Source organism: Bacillus rossius, chromosome 1, assembly GCF_032445375.1.
Source record: "Bacillus rossius redtenbacheri isolate Brsri chromosome 1, Brsri_v3, whole genome shotgun sequence".
In the NCBI taxonomy this organism is placed as follows: domain Eukaryota; kingdom Metazoa; phylum Arthropoda; class Insecta; order Phasmatodea; family Bacillidae; genus Bacillus; species Bacillus rossius.
This window is the reverse complement of record NC_086330.1, coordinates 306093964-306111849: the sequence shown is the minus strand read 5'-3', so window position 1 is coordinate 306111849 and position 17886 is coordinate 306093964. Positions and strand designations below refer to the sequence as shown.

The 17886-nt window shown below is 36.1% G+C and overlaps 1 protein-coding gene across 2 annotated transcripts in view; it reads right to left on the bottom strand.

The window, feature by feature from the left end:
* Positions 1 to 17886, bottom strand: part of LOC134527862 (vacuolar protein sorting-associated protein 53 homolog) — a 113251-nt gene that overhangs the window by 41302 nt on the left and 54063 nt on the right. For both annotated transcript variants that reach the window (XM_063360841.1, XM_063360842.1), the window contains 5 exons: positions 11503 to 11718; positions 6170 to 6332; positions 2794 to 2987; positions 1996 to 2220; positions 256 to 405 (listed from right to left, as the gene is read on the bottom strand). In XM_063360841.1, the coding sequence (XP_063216911.1) occupies positions 256 to 405; positions 1996 to 2220; positions 2794 to 2987; positions 6170 to 6332; positions 11503 to 11718 (948 nt within the window). The remainder of the gene's footprint in view (positions 1 to 255; positions 406 to 1995; positions 2221 to 2793; positions 2988 to 6169; positions 6333 to 11502; positions 11719 to 17886) is intronic.

Here is a 17886-nt window from a genome sequence, read left to right as displayed (position 1 = left end):
CCAGAAAGCTAAAAAAAATTTCAGGGATAATTCCAAATGATTTATGTGGCCAATCTCTACTACCTATTTAAATTAATATGTAACTATAAACTGAAGTGAGGCATCCAATAAAATAAAATGTAAGTTAGCGAAAGTCTGCTGGAAATTAAAGTTTTGTTAAGTTCCACCACCGATACAGTTTACTTTGGGAATTTCCACGACACTAGTGACCTGTCCGTCCGGGACGACAATCGGGGATGCCCAGGGTGCACTGACCTGCAGACACGGCTCTGCTCCTCGCCAGTGTAGCGCGTCACCTCGCCCTCCTTCAGGAAGCTCTGGAAGTTCTGCATGATGCCCGACGTGGAAAGGTCCCGCGTGATGTTGGACACGCTCGCGCCCAGCGACCCCGAACTGCCCGCGATCCTGTGAGCACGCCCACACTCCCTTGCTCCTTCGCTCACACCACATTCTTTACTTCACTTTCCTGCCATCGCAGTTTAAACTCTGAATGCAGTGAACCTCCTTGTAACAAAACATCATTACAATAAACTGTTTGCTAATCTGTACTGTTATGTTCCATTACTAGATATTAATATATGTATACAAAACACTAACAATCCCTTATTTAAGTACAACATGATCTTGTAAACATGTATTGTTTCAAAATATCAAGAATTTTATTATTATTTTTCTAGTACCAAGTTTTATTGCATAATTGTCACACATTTTATACTAAAATCAAGTTCGAAAAGTAGGGGTGTGGCTTTTATGCAAAAAAATTATTTTTGTTGAGGTAAAGTTATTATTCATAAAAACAAAATTTATTCATGGAAAGTTTGTTTATGTATACAAAAGCACACTAAACAATTTAAATTAATAAGTCATGCAATAAAATCATATTTTGTTCCACTTTAAATAGAAAAACGAATGTGAGCCAGAACTAACACATAACTATTGTCATAGTACACACTAACTACGAAAGAGTGTGGGCTATCAAATGTAGTTTACTTGGCACTAGACAGTGTGTGCACAATGCATGAAATCGGTGAGCTATCGATATAAATATTGAACTACATGTGCGCACTTTGTATGGGCATCAACGTAACCAAACATAAATGATGCCAACTAGTGCTGGCTACATTTTTATAAGCAATACACAATGGTGACAAAGATTAACTGATAAAGATTATTACATTTGAAAAAGTCTTTAAAAGAAAATTTACACATAAGACTACTTTGTATTTCTGTTAATTAAATAAGTAAGCGGTAATATCAGAACTAAAAATCGATTTCAACTTTAAAATACATTGTTTTGTATGGGAAAACCAGTTTATTGGCAACATGATACATGGACAAAAATAACATATATGTATCTACTTGGGAAAATGGTGGGACTGAAACATTTGACCATATTGGATGGAAAATCATATTGTGCAGGTACATCTTTAACATGCATTATAATTACTGTATTGTTTCATTATTAACTAACAAACTGCCTGACAGAAACTTGAAAACCGATTGCTGTTGCACAGTGCTTTATCAAGTCATGTTTACTACCTAACAACGAGACCAAAACTATCATGCAATGTTTACGCAAGATTTTCTTCTCTAAATATTGATGCCCTTAAATAATAGTACCACGATTATGCCAGTGCAATAATTATGCGATAAAACATGGTAGTTATGCCCTTCTTTCTGTAATTTCCTCGTGTGATTTTGTGTTTATGTTGTACTAGTATTTTGGGATTGTGTCTACCATTTAATAACATGTTAGCCATGTCACAAATTTAAATCATTATACACATCAATAAATAATTATAAATAAACAATTAAGTAACTTAAAATATAAATATACAAAATCCTTGTCAAAACTGTATCCAATAAAAGGCACTTTCACCAGCATAGAGCAAACATTTTTTTTCTGTTATAAAAAAAAACTGTTGTGTATATTTAATGCAGCTTGTGGCCTCTGAGGTAACTGGCCTGGGATGGAGCGGTGACGAGGACACTCACTTGGGCAGGCCGCCCTGCAAGAGGCGCACTGCGTACTCGCGCAGGTACTTCTGGAAGGTGGCGGTGAGCCCCAGCATGGGCTGGCCAGTGCTCAGCTGGATGCACTGCACCATGCACTTCTTGTAGAACACGAAGAGGTCTGCGCACGAAGCCAGCACCGCGCCGCCGCCCTCTGGCCGCTGCCGTGCATCCACGACAAACCGCTCAATCAGGTCGCTCAGGTTCCTGTGTGTAAGACACACATGCACTCACACCAACCTTGTCATTACAATACCCTTCTCCGTACAGACACACAGTCATTTGTTTTACAGATACAGTAGAAACCTATTTAATACTAAATTATCTATACAACTTTTAGTGCCAGCCAAACAGTTGCAGCAGTACATAGACTGACCTCAACTGTACATAAAAAAACATAAAACATGACAATCTGATACCAACCAAAAAAAAAAAACTAGAACAAGGACATGAAAATCGACAGAACTATACTACACATTATTCTTGTAGTTAAATGTGTTTAACAATGTAAATGTGTTTAATATCTTACTTTGAAATATGTTGTCGAAAGCTAAATCTTTAAAAGTGGTAAAACACGATGAAACATGAGAAGGATTATGTGAAAGGAATTGGCGACACCACCCAGCCAGAAACATTCCAGCATCTGCGTGAAGTGATCTGAAGAAACCAAAATCTTAATTGATGGATTGGACTTTGAACCTGGATATATCCCAGATATGACACCCAACGCTTGGTGCGGCCACGTATCCCTAAAACCAGTGACCGCAGAGGGTGGCACACCTGTCCAGACTGTCGATGTAGATGTAGAGGTGCGGCTCAAAGCACTTGCTGATGATGCCGTTGAATGGCGAGATGAGCGGCCCGTCCGCCGCAGGGCCCGCATCTCCCCTTTCCTCCTCCAGCTCCTCCCGGAACGGGTTCGTGGAGTCCCCGTCTGCATCGGGTGCATCGAACGGGTTCACTGACGCTGAAGCCTGCGAGGAAAACATCCGAACACAAATGACCAGAGACCATACCGCTTCTTGGCAACCCTACAAACATATCTGCTTCCTGAGTCTCGAACAGGGGCTCAGTGTGGCGAGGGCAGTGAATTCCATCCCAACCAGCGGCATGACTCGCAATTACGACCGTGAGTCAGCACACAAGTGGTGAGGGACCCACTGTAATCTTAGAAGTACCTCTGGGTACACGTGTGCAATGTAAAACCCTGCTAGTTAAATTGAATTCTATGTCAAATGTGTTTTGGACCATCGTTAGTGTAACCAGCACTAGAAGACTCAAACAATGGTAATAATTCAGCCATCAGTGAGCGAATCCTGTGCAGATAAGAGAAATACAGATGGCATCAAACACAAGTGGTAGTCAATGAACATTTCGCCATCCTTTGGGTGTGTCTAGTGCTGTGGAATCTATTCTGGTAGTCCAGTCATATTAGTTTTTATTATTTATTTATTGTCTTGTGAACAGATATTTACAATTTTCTTAATCAATTTTTTATGGGTGTGCATTAATTAAATATTCACCCAGCAAATAAAGTTAACACATATTATTATATTTTATAGCGCTACAGGATGTAGGCACTATGCTGCTCTGGTCAACTAATGGGATGCAAACACACATGCTCTCTAGGTGCTAGGTCTAGGTGACATGTTAGTGGTCAGATTTAAGTAAGATGGAGTGCTGATGTGACATTTTGAACAAATAAAGATGTCATTTATAAGGACATAATTGTATCTTTTTTGCAATGGGAAATTATATAGAGGTTAACTGAGAACCAAATTTTAAGACCAAACCTACACACAGGAAAAAAGTACAACATACAAATCACTCATGTCTACCAAGTCACAGACCTAAAACTTAATAACTATTTTTTGACATTTTTACATGTATTTTTAATTATAAATAAAAAGATGTACACTGCAAATATCATCAATTGGAAAAATAAATTTATTATTTTCCACAAAGCCTATTTTAAAATATAGATTGTATTACAAACTGCATGCTTATTACATAAATATTACAAATACTTGATATTTACAGTTAGATTCAAGAGAATTCACAGAAATCTAATACTCTATCAATTCTAACACTAATTTTCTACAGATCCTTAGTTTAAGTATAATAAAAGTTCATACACTGCAGTAGTTCCTTTAAACAGTCAACCCTGACATGACAGTGCTATTTAGCAGATTTTGCACACAGACTGTACTGGTCAACCTTGCATTTATTTGTCTGCTTCAAACTTTAATAAAAAAAAATTGGTTCTCTGTGTCTTTATGAAATAAACGGGAGCCTCGCTCAAACAATGGTGTGACTGTGGTATTCAGCATTTTATTTTTATGTTTTGCTGAACTAACATTTTTATATTTATTAAAACCGATCATTTGCTAGCCTGCAAATGTAGGAAGACACAGAATTAGCAAATCTGTAACTCAATAAGTAAATGCAACTTAAAAAAAAAATTCTGGGTAAGCCTGTGTACAAATATCAGTGATTTAGTTCAAATTGAATATGAATACAAATATAAATTATTCATGAATACAAATATAAAATTTGAATAGGAATAATGAGAATTAGAATCTCATTAAAAACTTTTTTTACATCATTAACATTTTATGGAAAATTAGACAAATAATACTAAAGTGAAAGGTATGTTAAGTAAGTCAGCTAGAATCATTATGGAAAATCTTTGTTAAAATATGTAAATTATGAAATAAATTTTTTTAAAATTATGCAGCTAACCTAACAACCTAAACAACCAACTTTCATTTCAGTTCCTATTCCCCTTATTTTCCACAACCTGCTACACTCAGTGGCGTAGCAAGCGGGTGGCAGGGATGGCCCATGCCAGGGATGGCCCATGCCAGGGGTGCCGGTGCAGGGGGGGGGGGGGGGGAGGGGGGCGCCATTTTCAGTTCTGGCCAGGGGTGTCAGTCACCTTAGCTACGCCACTGGCTACACTACATATTGATCAAGAAAATTTTCACGAACCACAAAATACTGCGAAATCAATTGCAATTTATTTTACAAAGAACATGGATCTTTTTTTTAAATGTTGTATTTCCAAATTAGTGATTAAATGAGCTCATATTTATACATTGAAACCATATTTATTTACAAGTTTTTGTTGTTAACGGCAGCCAGGTAAATTGTATTTTAAATTAGAAATATTATAAACACAATTTTTGCTAATTTCATTTGGAATTTAAACCCATTTTCATTTTTTATATATTTTTTTGAGTCACAACATCAGTTTCATAATATATATATACAGCAAGTAAACTGCTACTGCATCACTTGTTAGATTGGTTGTGACTATTGATTTATATGCCATTAAATTTATGACGATTGCTTCTTTTAATGTCCATCTCACTGGAGTGTCCGTGTTTTGTGGTGTTGTAGTACATGGTTGTTAACGTTTAGTTATTTTTTCCCACTTCTCGTGAGTGTGATGAAAAGAATACAAAAAAAAAATGTTTTCAAGTTTGAAATGACAAATATGCCATGTTTTGAATTGTTTACGTGATTATTTCCATTATAGTTTAGTAAGACAGTAATGCAAAAAAAAAATTGAATACTTGTTGCATGTTTAAAACTTTGCTTATTGTTCATGTTTTAGATTATTAAGTCCCATTAAACATCAAAAAAGGGTATTTATATCACACAAATGACAATTACAGCAGTGAACATTTACATATGACCAACTCAAGAGGTATGCTATCAAAAAAGGGTATTTATATCACACAAATGACAATTACAGCAGTGAACATTTACATATGACAAACTCAAGAGGTATGCTATGTCAAGTATTGTAAGCAAACAAATATTCATTACTTCGAAGTGTTAGTATTCGAGGTTGAATTGAATACGAATAGTTTATTATTCGAAAATTCAAATATTTGCACTGAACTAATTCTGAGCATTTAAACCAAATGATTATAAATTAAGACAATATTAGTAACTTATAATCAAGTATGTTTGGTATTTATACATAATAAGTTTCCCGTACAATTTATAGATTAAAAACTTACATTTCATGGTTAGGAATGTTACCAGATAATTGTTATAATATATTCTCATATTTGAAATAGTTTTCATGAATATCTGTAATCGGAAAGCCCGCTGAGACAGAGCCCGGACTGCCAACCAGCTGTACCTGGGCGTTCCTCCCCGGGTTTGGGTCGACGTCGTCGAGCGTGGCACCGGTGAAGCGACGTGCCAACAGGTTCTCGAAGGTGCACGTGCGCTGGATCGCAAACAGCAGGAGCTTCACGTCGATCTCGGACTTGCGCTTGGCCATCAGCTTGGCCAGCTCCTGCCTGCCGGCAAACCACCCTCCGTCGAGATCACCAGTCGACAGGAGTGAGGGGGCAACGAGCCGACCATCGACATAATGAATGGTTAGGGGGGAAACGGGAGTACCCTGAGAGAACCCACAGGCTCATGGCAACGTCTGCCAGGTATACCATACATGGAAAGGATTGAAAAAAAATGAACTAAAACTCTGTCTCACCCAGAATGTTAGGTTTTATCCTCCTCAATTCATGCTGTGAACACTAACACATCAAGCACATGTAGCGAGGGTTGTGGCTTCGTTGCAAACACCCTAGTATAACTTGAATAATGTGTGTGTACCAAATTGGTACCCATCTGTTTTCAAAATAAACAGAGAAAACATTATTTAACAAAATTTTTTATAATTAGGTATTAGGTAGCAAAGAAGAAACGAAGCACACATACATCTGCTTCATTTTGATGAGTGCTCTCTACAGCTTTGAGGACCCCAAACCATATATAAACCAGGAAAAGCAGTGGTTACCCACCAAAGGAAAGTGACCTTGTTATCGACCAATGAGAATTTAAAAAAATGCCTGATTATATGTAGGTAAAATAATTGTGGTTCCAGTAATGAAGGTCTCAGTCTCGATGCATCCAGTCTCCGACGTGAGGCAGCAAGCTCACACATGCTACACACATCTACCTCATATTCCAACACAATATGTGGATTAGATGTGTGTGCGCGCGTGCTCCCACGTCTGCTGCGCTGTTTCACTGTAGTCCGTCCTGCACCCAGCACCAGAGGGGCTGGCCCGGCCTGGCGATTGCTCACAACATATCTCAATATATAACGATAAGATTATACAGTGGTTTATGATAAAATAATAGCAAAATGCATGACAAAGCACCATAAAGCATGTAAGTTATCATTAAATTAATCAAGATTTCAGAAATAGTTACACAAACATTAAAACTACTTTTTTTTTCACATACAAAATTAATTTTCATTAATTCAGAAACCAAATCATAAGAAATATTAATTTTACCTATTTGTGATCTCATATATCTTCAAACTTTTTTTTTGTTACTGATACTGCCAGGCATACTAATAAACATTCAAAATGTTTTCCAACATTTTTTTTTAATGTTTTGAGAAAAAAATGATGTTTCAGACACACTTATTACAAATTATTTTATTCTAAAAATGCAGAAAATACAAGTTCATACTACAATATTGTGAAGAAACAAGTATTAAGAAACATTTTGTTGTTATTCATTAAAAATTTATCTTTCTTTATAATAAACTAAATGCTTGAATACTAAGCCAATCAAACGATAATTTTTTTTAAATAAAAATTTAACTGAAAATAAAACCATAAAATTTCTGTCTAACTGTACTGCATCCCAGCTAATCTGAACAACTTTGAGTTGAATGACTGAAGTAGGGTTTCACACCTCCCCAACATCAGAATCATAAGAGATGATGTGGGGTAATGTGCTGAGGAAATAAACAAGAAACATCCATATGAAACCCACCGGCTCACAACCCGGATCAGTAGATGAGTAGTATAGAAACTCAACCACCTCGACCCCTTTTTAAAACTACCGATAGTAAATTCTTTTAACTTCTATACAATAATAAACTAGATTACAGCCTGCGCTACATCTCCTTCAATGAAAATATATCAGGACAAATTATTTCATATTTTAACACATAAAAGACAACATTTAGCAAGAATTCAAAAGTGTTAAGATTAGTTGTAATGGCCACTTACTTGACTGAGTACTGAGAGAGTATTCATTTCAAATTATTAAAACAATTTTGTTAATGGCACGTATCAAAACAACTATTAAACTTGAGCTAAGTCAGGCGAGTAGCTTCAGCTCGATTATACTCAAACATCAAGTTCATTGTATTTGGCAGGGCGAAAATCATCAGTATTTTTAAAACTATAACGAACATGAAGACATGTATCACTGTTTTGTAAGCATTTTACATAAAAACCTCATGTTTACAATTTCCCACAAAGCTATTTTCTTAAAAGTGTATATATATATATATATATATATATATATATATATATATATATATATTACCGAGTAATTCTACGATAATTAGTAAGTAATTTTAACATACTACTTCACGGATGGTAATAATCCTTATAAAATGTGAATCGACGTGTTGCAACGTGTTGGTTCATGGTAAAAGACGAGATAGATTAGTATTCTACTAGTGCACTAAACGAGACACAGCTATACAGCCAAGATCAGCTGTGTGACTTAGAAACCGATCTTCAACTTCAAGACAACCAGTACATCATTGGAAAACAAGTCCTTCCTTCGAGGAAGGAGGAAGGAAGTGAGGGAGAAAGTGACTTCACCTGATTATTCCTGAAATCCACCTGCAGTTGGATCCTTTTATGGACCACTTTGCTGAGCTACTACCTGAACCCCAAAACCAAGAGTATGATCGTGGTTTGTGACTTGTGTTAATTTATGCGTGTATCCATCTGAGACAAAGAGTCTTCGTTAAGGAACATCAAGTATTTCTGGTAGATATCACAATCTTCTAAAAGTTACTGTCTGTTTGTTTTTTTCAAAGATCATATTGCACTATTATGCAGATGAACCTTAGGTAATGCCATGTTAGTTAAACCCATGCCATCTTATGTGTTAACATCTTGTTTGAACACAATCATTTAAATACTAAATGTTGCTCAGTTATATAATTAACTATTTAACTAGACGAGATTAGAGTTTTACATTTTACTTCACACACTGTTTAATTGATTTCTATTCTTTAACCTGAGTACTTTAATCTGGAAGGTCCAGCTCTTCAAGCATTGAGTTAAGCCTGAGCATGCACTTATATTTACTATTGAATCAAAGTATCTTAATAAGTAAATATTTGAGATAAAATTTTGAATAATTAATAATTGAGATGGTGTTTGGTATTGATTGAATCCAGCAACATTTAGTATCATTATAATTCTAAGGTGAACTCCATCCAATTGAAATGTAAATTTGTTTATAATTATATTGGCCATTTGTTGATGACCCATTGAAGGGATGGCATGTTGTCACATAATACTACCAATGATGTGTAAATAATAAATCACATTTGATTTATTTGACACATTCCTTTCAAGTTGTTTATTCATGGTGCTCATTCCCAGTGTATTGAAACTTGGTGTACTATTTACTAGATATAGTTGTTAATCTTGATTTTATTTCTTCCTTACGTACACACACCATAGTTTTACACTATTTTATATATTTGAATTACTCAAGTATAAAACAGTAATTGATTTGAAGCGAGCGCCGCTTCTCAAGTCATCGCCGCGTCATAGCCTTCCTTCCCCTCTCCCTCCTTACCCCCTCTCCAGCTGAGTGTATTGTGTTTCCCCCTCCATTTTTTCTTAGGCCCCCCGCCGACGATTGGCGATCGCCACGTCATCTATGCGAGGGTATAAATTGATGTGTTCGTGGGCCCTCGGGTCTCTTCTGCTAAGTTTTGGTTAGGGGCAGCTGCGGTCTTCTCCGGCACCGGAGCCAGGCTATACAACTATATACGTTTTGATAAAATATTTGTTTGTTCTGCTATCACTCAAAACGTTTCTGTTTCAATTGTCCCTTCTAGCAGGGATATTACTATGTCTTCGACGAGTGCGGCTCACACTGATTCTTTCACTTAATAAAGGTCAGTGTGGGGCGCACGAGTGCAATTTGGCTGTATCCTTGTACTACTAGCCACGTTGCAGATTTTTCTACCACTTAAAATGAATTAAACTTTGAGACAGTAACACTACACTAGATGTCCAAACAAGGACCTGTTGTAAAAAATTGCATATTTTGATGAACAGGCTTGTGTGTGCATGTGTGCATGTGTGCATGTGTGCATGTGTGCGTGTGTGTGGGAGAGGGGGGAGTTAGTCTAAAATGTTAATTGCGACCCCCCCCCCCCCCCCCTGCAAATCAATCTATTCCAGAGTAACCATGAGGTGTCATAATAACAGGGTTTTACTGTAATGAGGACAGAAAAAGTTTTTTTTATTTAATTTATAACTACCGCGTTTTCTCGTATAATCGTCGCACATTTTATTCTAAAATCAAGTTTGAAAGGTAGGGGTGCGACGATTATGCGGAAAAAAAATTTTTTTGTTAGGTAAAGTTATTCATAAAAACAAAATCAGTTCATGGAAAGTACGTTTATTTAAAAAAAAAAAAGTGGAGTATACAATAGCACGCGAAACAATCTATATTAATAGTTCCTTAAACAAAAACCTTTCTTCAACTTTAAATAGAAAAACCAAAACTCTAACGCGAACGCAAGCCACTTGAATCTGACGTGAACTAACGTGTCGTAGTACACACTTCCCACGAAAGAATGCGGGCTATCAAATGTAGTTAACTCGGCACCTGACAGAGAGAGCGCATTGCATCCAATCGGCGAGATATCGATATTCGACTACGTGCGCGCGCTCTATATGGGAAGCAACATAACCAAACATGAATGATGCGCTGGCTACATTTTTATAAGCGGTACGCTGCGGTAACGCAGACAATCAGATAAAGGAAATACCGTTTAAAAACATCTTTAAAAGAAAATTTACACGTCAGACAACTTTGTATTTCCGTTAATTAAATAAATATGTGTTAATGACTGAATAAATATTAGATTTCTACTTTAAAATACATCGTTTTATACGGAAAAGATACCTACACAAAGTGCTTGGCATCTACTAGCGGGACCAAAAACATCATGCAAAGTTTATGTGAGAAGTTTTTTTATCCCAATTTTGACACCCTAAAATATGGTTGCCACGATTACGCGCGTGCTACCATTATGCAATAAAACACGGTAATAATTTTTGCATAAGTCATTACTTCTACAACTACTAGAACTCTACTCAATAATTATAGACTCAAATAAAAGAGATTAAAACTGATTATTCTTAACCTTGGCTAGACTTTACTCAAAATAATCGTCAATCTCTACCAAAAAAAAAAGGAAAAATAATGGTTTGGGACTAAATACGAGTAAATATGATATATTTAATATAACTTTAAGTTTATTGGTAATGATTTTTGTTGACACCATTTATCAGACAGTTATTTTGGCCAATTTGGAGGACTGGACATTTAAACTGAATTACCTGAAATCAACTATAAAAATATGTGTCTGTTGAGCATGCACAAGGAGAGAGTCACCTGGTGAGGTTGCAGAACTCGATGGTGATCCTCTGTGACATGTCCCAGTCGGGCGGGAACATGGGGCCGAACTTGTCCTCGAACTCTAGCAGGTGGCGTTTGAGCCAGGCGTAGCGGCGGTCCACCTTGTCCAGCCACGCGGCATCCTGGGACTCTTGGAACAGGTGGTGATACTCGGCCAGCTGCAGTCCCACGAACCATTTGAGCAGGTCCCGCCTGTGCCAATGCCACAAGCCCTCTGCTCACTTGCCACAACAAACATCACAGTGGCCAGCCACACCCACAAACAGTGTTCCCTCACTTCTCCAGGGATTTTATAATATCGTCACGTTTCACCATTTTCCAGTGCCGCCTAATTAAAATTTTTAATGTTTATTGTTCAGACTCTGGGTGGGTGCCACAGCTGTGAGGTGGTGCCACTTGGTAACTGGGGGTATGAGGCTAGTGTTGTGTGTGCTGTGCTGGCACCACAAATTCCTGTGGTGTTTGAATAGTTGTACGCACGATTCAACAAACTCCTGATGGTTTTCGGGCCGTGCTGTGACTCAAGGTGATTGATGCATGGAAAATATTATGACGAAACTAATTTAACATTACATAGTTATTTTTGATTCTTCTTTTTAAGTAAAAAATATAAAGTAGTTATTTTTTACATAATTTTTTACTAAGTTATGCCCTTCGAAATGTATTTAATTTCTTGCCAAACCTACAATAAAATGAGAAAACGTCAAGAATGTTAATCTTAAGTTTAGTTCACGTAATGATTGTACAAATAAATAGTCGAACCAAGAAAGGGATAAAAAAATTCTTTTAGTTGTTATATTTGCAGTTAAGTTTTGAAAATTTCCACGATTCATTGCTAGTCTATTTTAGTAGATATTTAACAAATGAATTTCAATGAAATTAAAAAGATTCCTAAAGGCACAAGACTGAGTTATGTACGTATTCTCGTATCCTTTTGGTTTTGACACGATCTGACTGAAAACAAATATACAGGAGTGATAGATTTAGCACTGCATGTAAAACTTTTATTGCCGAAAAGAATGTTCCTGTGACGTGGCACTGAGGTTGACACTTCTTGGAACTACGTAGTTAGGCGGAGCTCCAGGAGGCCACTGCAAGGCGGTGGAAGGGTGATATAGGTTTCGGGTGGGGGAAGAGGGAAGAATGGTGTGAAGAGGGATAGAATGTCTGTGGGAAGAGGCACGCGGTCGAGACACGTCGCGCCAGTCAAGGTCACTCTTTGTAGTTGACGCATCCCTCGCTCACACAAAGAAATGATGTTCCCATGGAGAAAAAAGATTGTGCAAGTAAATTCTTTTTACTGGTTACACTTTGAATTGAAGTAGAAAACTAATAAAATAAGTCTAAATGTGTTTTTTTCATAGGACTTGAAATCACACACTTCTACAGGATCTGAAAATAAAAATACCCACAAATATTTTGTAATGCAATGAAAAATTTATTTTCTAATACAATAAGGAATTCATTTTTGTACTCTTCTGTGGATTTCCTTACTATTGCTGTCAATCAGGCTAGGACAAAATAAAACTAGTTTAAATATTTCTGATTTCACTCGCATGAGTTAATATTCTAACAATGAAAGCCACTTTTTTAAATTTATTTACTTAAAAAAATACAAGTGTTCTGTGATTGTGCGCGCAAAGAACCACATTGATGTCGACTGAAGAGCGTATCGGTGATGCTTGAGGACAAAGTTGTGTCTCAACTGTTCGAAAGCACACTGTTAGGAAGGTTACTTATTAAGTTTTGGAAACTGTAAATTTAAGTTAGTAAATACGTTTAATGTTGCAGAAAATTCATGTCAGAAGTAGGTATACAAAAGGTGGACTTAATTAATAAAAGTAATATAGTTAATATTGTCACAGTGTCATTATAAAAATAAATTTACTGCAACTTGAATGCATATTTATTCATTCCCAAAGTCTAAGAACAAATATAATTCTAAAAATAGTCACTGACTCTATAACGCCAAAGAGATATGTATACTTTGGAAACAAAAGTATCATTAAGCACAAATATTAGCCTACTCCATTGAGATGAGTATAAAAATAAAAATTTTAAGTGAAACAATACAGTAACATTTAAAATAAGTGGAACACGCCTTAGTTATTAAATTAAAATGTATGTTATATTCATCATTTTTCGATGGGTGCCTTAACACTTTAACGACGATGGAGGTCGAATACGACCGCTCAAGCTCTGTCTCTGGGGACCAGATCGGTCGTATACGACCGCCACGCACTGCTTGTGCTTACGGCCGCACTGAGCCCACACGACCGCGCCTAGCTTAGATACAACCATTAGGAACAACCGACCTGGTCCCTTGCGACACTGCACAAAGTTTGGGTTCTGAAATTTTTTGTTCTCTTTGTTTATATGAACCAGTCAATAATTTGATAGTTATTTTGTTTGTTAAATGTCTATATGGTTTTTTTATTATTTTTATATAATTTTTTTTTGTGAATAAAATTAACATATTTTTACAATAACACTTTTATATCATGTACCAAGTATTCATGTTGATGTTTGAATTTTCAAGCTTTGACTTTGAAGGTCAGATCGGTCGTATACGACCGCTACACACTGTTCGTGATTTCAGCGACACCAACCCCACACGACCGCTTCATGATTATATACAACTACTTGGAACGACCGCTGTGATCCCTCGCAGAACCTCACTCAATTTGTTTTCAGATTTTTATTCTAACTTTATTTTTCTTATTAATTTATTATATTTCTTTATATTATTTTTATTATTCTTATTACAATAGTCCTAAAACATGGAAAATATGCAATAAAACATTTTCCCAGTAAAATAATAGAGTTCCTTTAGAAATTAGAATTGTTACACTTCTTTTACAAATTTTTTGGCAAAGCTTTATGATTACAGCAAGAGAGATGTCGGAAAAATAATTTTTATCACATTTAAAAATATGAAACACGATCTTTGAAAGTACATTTATAGATCGACACATGAAAAAATAATGCATGTAGGCCTAGTTCTTAAAAAAGTACGAATATTATCACACGATAACAATTGTTCAGTTGCGATGATATGAATGGAAACATTCCAAACAGAAATGTGGTTCAGCTGCACAATCTCTGCAGAATCTCCCTTGGAGCACTTTGCATAGCATCCTTTGCAGTACTTGCACACTTTGTCAAATTTACCAGGTTTTTTGTCAAACCTATGCGACTGTAAGGATCTGCGTCTAGATGTTGGAGGTGTGGTTTCACATACTTCTGTCTCAGTGGGCTTCTTCAACAGTTCCTTTACTATTTCTTCCTTGAAGACAGTGGACAATTTTTTGGTTGCACATAAGTTATATGTTATCTGCGCATTCAAAAGTGCAGTACCAAAAGGAAGTTCAACAGCAAGTTTGTGGTACCATTTTACTGTCAATCGATGATTTGCCTTTGTTGTAGTCTAAGATCATTTTTGGCTTCGAAATTTCCTTACCATTTTTTTTTAAAAACTTCCATTTCAGTTGTATGCTTAGTGGAAATCATGAGTACATCACGTTTATCTTTCCACTTGAAAATAACAACACCTCGCTCATTTTCTTTGGCAATAACTTATACTTTTTTCAACTGTTTACAAATTACTTCCTTCGGATTTCTTTTTCGGTTTTTCCTCAGAGTTCCCAAGAGATGATTTTTTCTATCCAGAAGACTGTTCACAAGTTATAAGCTGGAATAATAATTATCAGTAACTATTGTTGTACCAGCATCAAGTAGTCCTTCAGATAATTTCATTACTATTTTCGTAGGCACCGCTCCACTTGGATCTCTTTCCTTCCCACAGTACACACGCAAATTACAAGTATAGCCGTGTGCACAACACAATTTGAACAACTTGATCCCATACTTACTGGACTTGTTGGGGATATACTGTTTGATCGCTAGTCTCCCTTTGTATGGAACTAATGACTCGTCGACGCACACTGTCTCAGATGGCGTGTAAATTTTTTGAAAATTTGCTATCAGTTTTTCAAACAAAGGGGAAATCTTTGTAGTCTGTCACTTTCGACCTGATCCTTGTTATCTGAAAAGTGCCATAGTCTTAGCAGCATTTCAAATCTGTTTCTGCTCATCACTGATGGAATCAAGTCATTTTTGTATAAAATGTCTTGGCTCCAATAACTGCGTATCATTGGTTTTCGAACAAGTCCCATGTAATAAATAATTCCAAGAAACGTCTTCATTTCTCTCACATTATTTGGGACCCACTTTGGTGTTGATTTACACTGTCCATTACTGAAAGTTTGCTCTGCGTATATATTTGTTTGTTCGACCATCATTTGTAAAATATCTTCACTCACGAACAATTCAAAAATCTTGATAGGTGTGACGTCTTCCAATTCCTCACTTACAATAGAACATAGACCAGACTGTGTGCTAAAATTGAACTGTTTATTTCTTACACTGGGATCAGTCCACTGATATTCAGGCATAATTGTAGGTTGACTAGTAGACATTCCGGCCTCAACAATAGCGGATTGGATATGGGTAGAGGTTGATGGAGCAGGATCACCGAATGAAGTTTCAGAAACTCCGATGTTGGCACTAACACATATTTTCTGTTTCCCCCCCCCCCCCCCCCCCCCCCGGGAAGGGGATCATCACTTTCTGAACAACTGGATGATGAATCATCTCCAGAAACATCGAAGTCAAGATCGTCCGATGCATTGTTGGTTGTAATGGTGTCATTTTCAGAGCCTAAAAAAAAAATTACTTACAATGTTATACGCAAAAGAAAAGTAATTTTAGGAATACATAATTTGGCAGTAACGGTAATGTAAACAGCTGTTTACTGACCAATGCTGCAAGCTGTCTAAACTACATCTCAGTCAACAGTCCCTTTCAATGTCATCAAGATTACCAAAATGTAAATTTCAACTTCTAGCGAATAAGAGAAGTTAGCTGCATGGTAATAAAAATGCTGCAACATTACCTGTATTGCCAAATTTTCCTCTTATAATTTATGCAACTTACCAGAATCTGAATACAATTTACATTCTTGAGCTAACTTCAGAATGCGCTGAGTTTGAGATAAGAACTTGTCTGTCATGTTGACTTATTTACACATTATGCACTCACTGGTAGAAGTTTGAACACTTTTATAGAGAACATTACATGTACTAACTAGAACGAAACTAAAAACACTGATTTGGGGACAACATTCATTTACATACTGAATAAAAAAAAGTGATAAAGTGGTCATGTTTACAATTTCCGGTTAAATTTTCAAGACAATGAGAACGACTGTGTAAGTCAACTTTTTTGTAAGCTGGTGTATCACTTCGCTGTCTATCTGCAGATGAGACATCACATAGGTAGTTTGAAGCCTGGACCAGCTAACAACCTGACACCACAAATATTATGTAACAGTCAGTGTCGCTGTGGTCGACAGAACCAGATAAGTTTCTTTCGGAAACAGTATACCATTACGTAACTTTAGAATAAGAAAAAAATGAGAGGGAGATGAGAGGTTGAACATTGCCGTGAGATATCAGTGTTCTCCGATTTCGTTCAGCAGAGCCTAAGAGGCCAAATGTCACGAAAAATGAAGCAAAATTACATATAAAATAACAGAAAAAATTGCATTTTACTAGTAACAAACAGATTATGCCGAAATTTGTTCGCTGGTCCAGACAAAAATATGAATATGTGTTCTTGGTCGTTAAAATGTTAAGCATCTTACGAATAACTATGCTTATAATTACTAAAAAGGCTTATATTTAGAAAGTTTAGCTCTAAATGAAAAACGGTAAAAACTTGTCCCTCTTCGGGAATATAAGTTTGCATCTCTAGGAATCTTTTGAAGATATTTTAAATTTTGTACTTCAGTCCTTACCAAAATCTTTGTTTATATATTTTTAAATATGCTTATAATTTTGAAGTTTATAATTTGATTAGATACCCATTTAATTTTTGTATTTTATGTGTGTGTGTTTGTATGCCTGAAAATATTTTACGCAGATTTGCTTTTTTTGTAGTTACGCCCTTTTAGATTTTTATATTATATTTTTTTCTTCTGTGGTTAATTTCTTTCTGTTGAAATTATCGGTAAACAGCACAAATGAACTTAATATATTATATACTAGCGACCCGCCCCGGCTTTGCACAGGTGCAATGCTGATACTAAATATAATACAGAATGTCTTTATATACAACATTCACAGCTTTTTTGTCATTAGACAATACAATCATGTTTTCTTTAGAGGTTACTTTTGAAAGAGCGATATATAATCGGCCATGTAAAAAACACTCAACACTCAAATCTAAGCCAGCAATTTTTAAAGTTTGACTCTGGAATTTATTAATGGTCATTGCAAAACATATCTTTACCGGAAATTG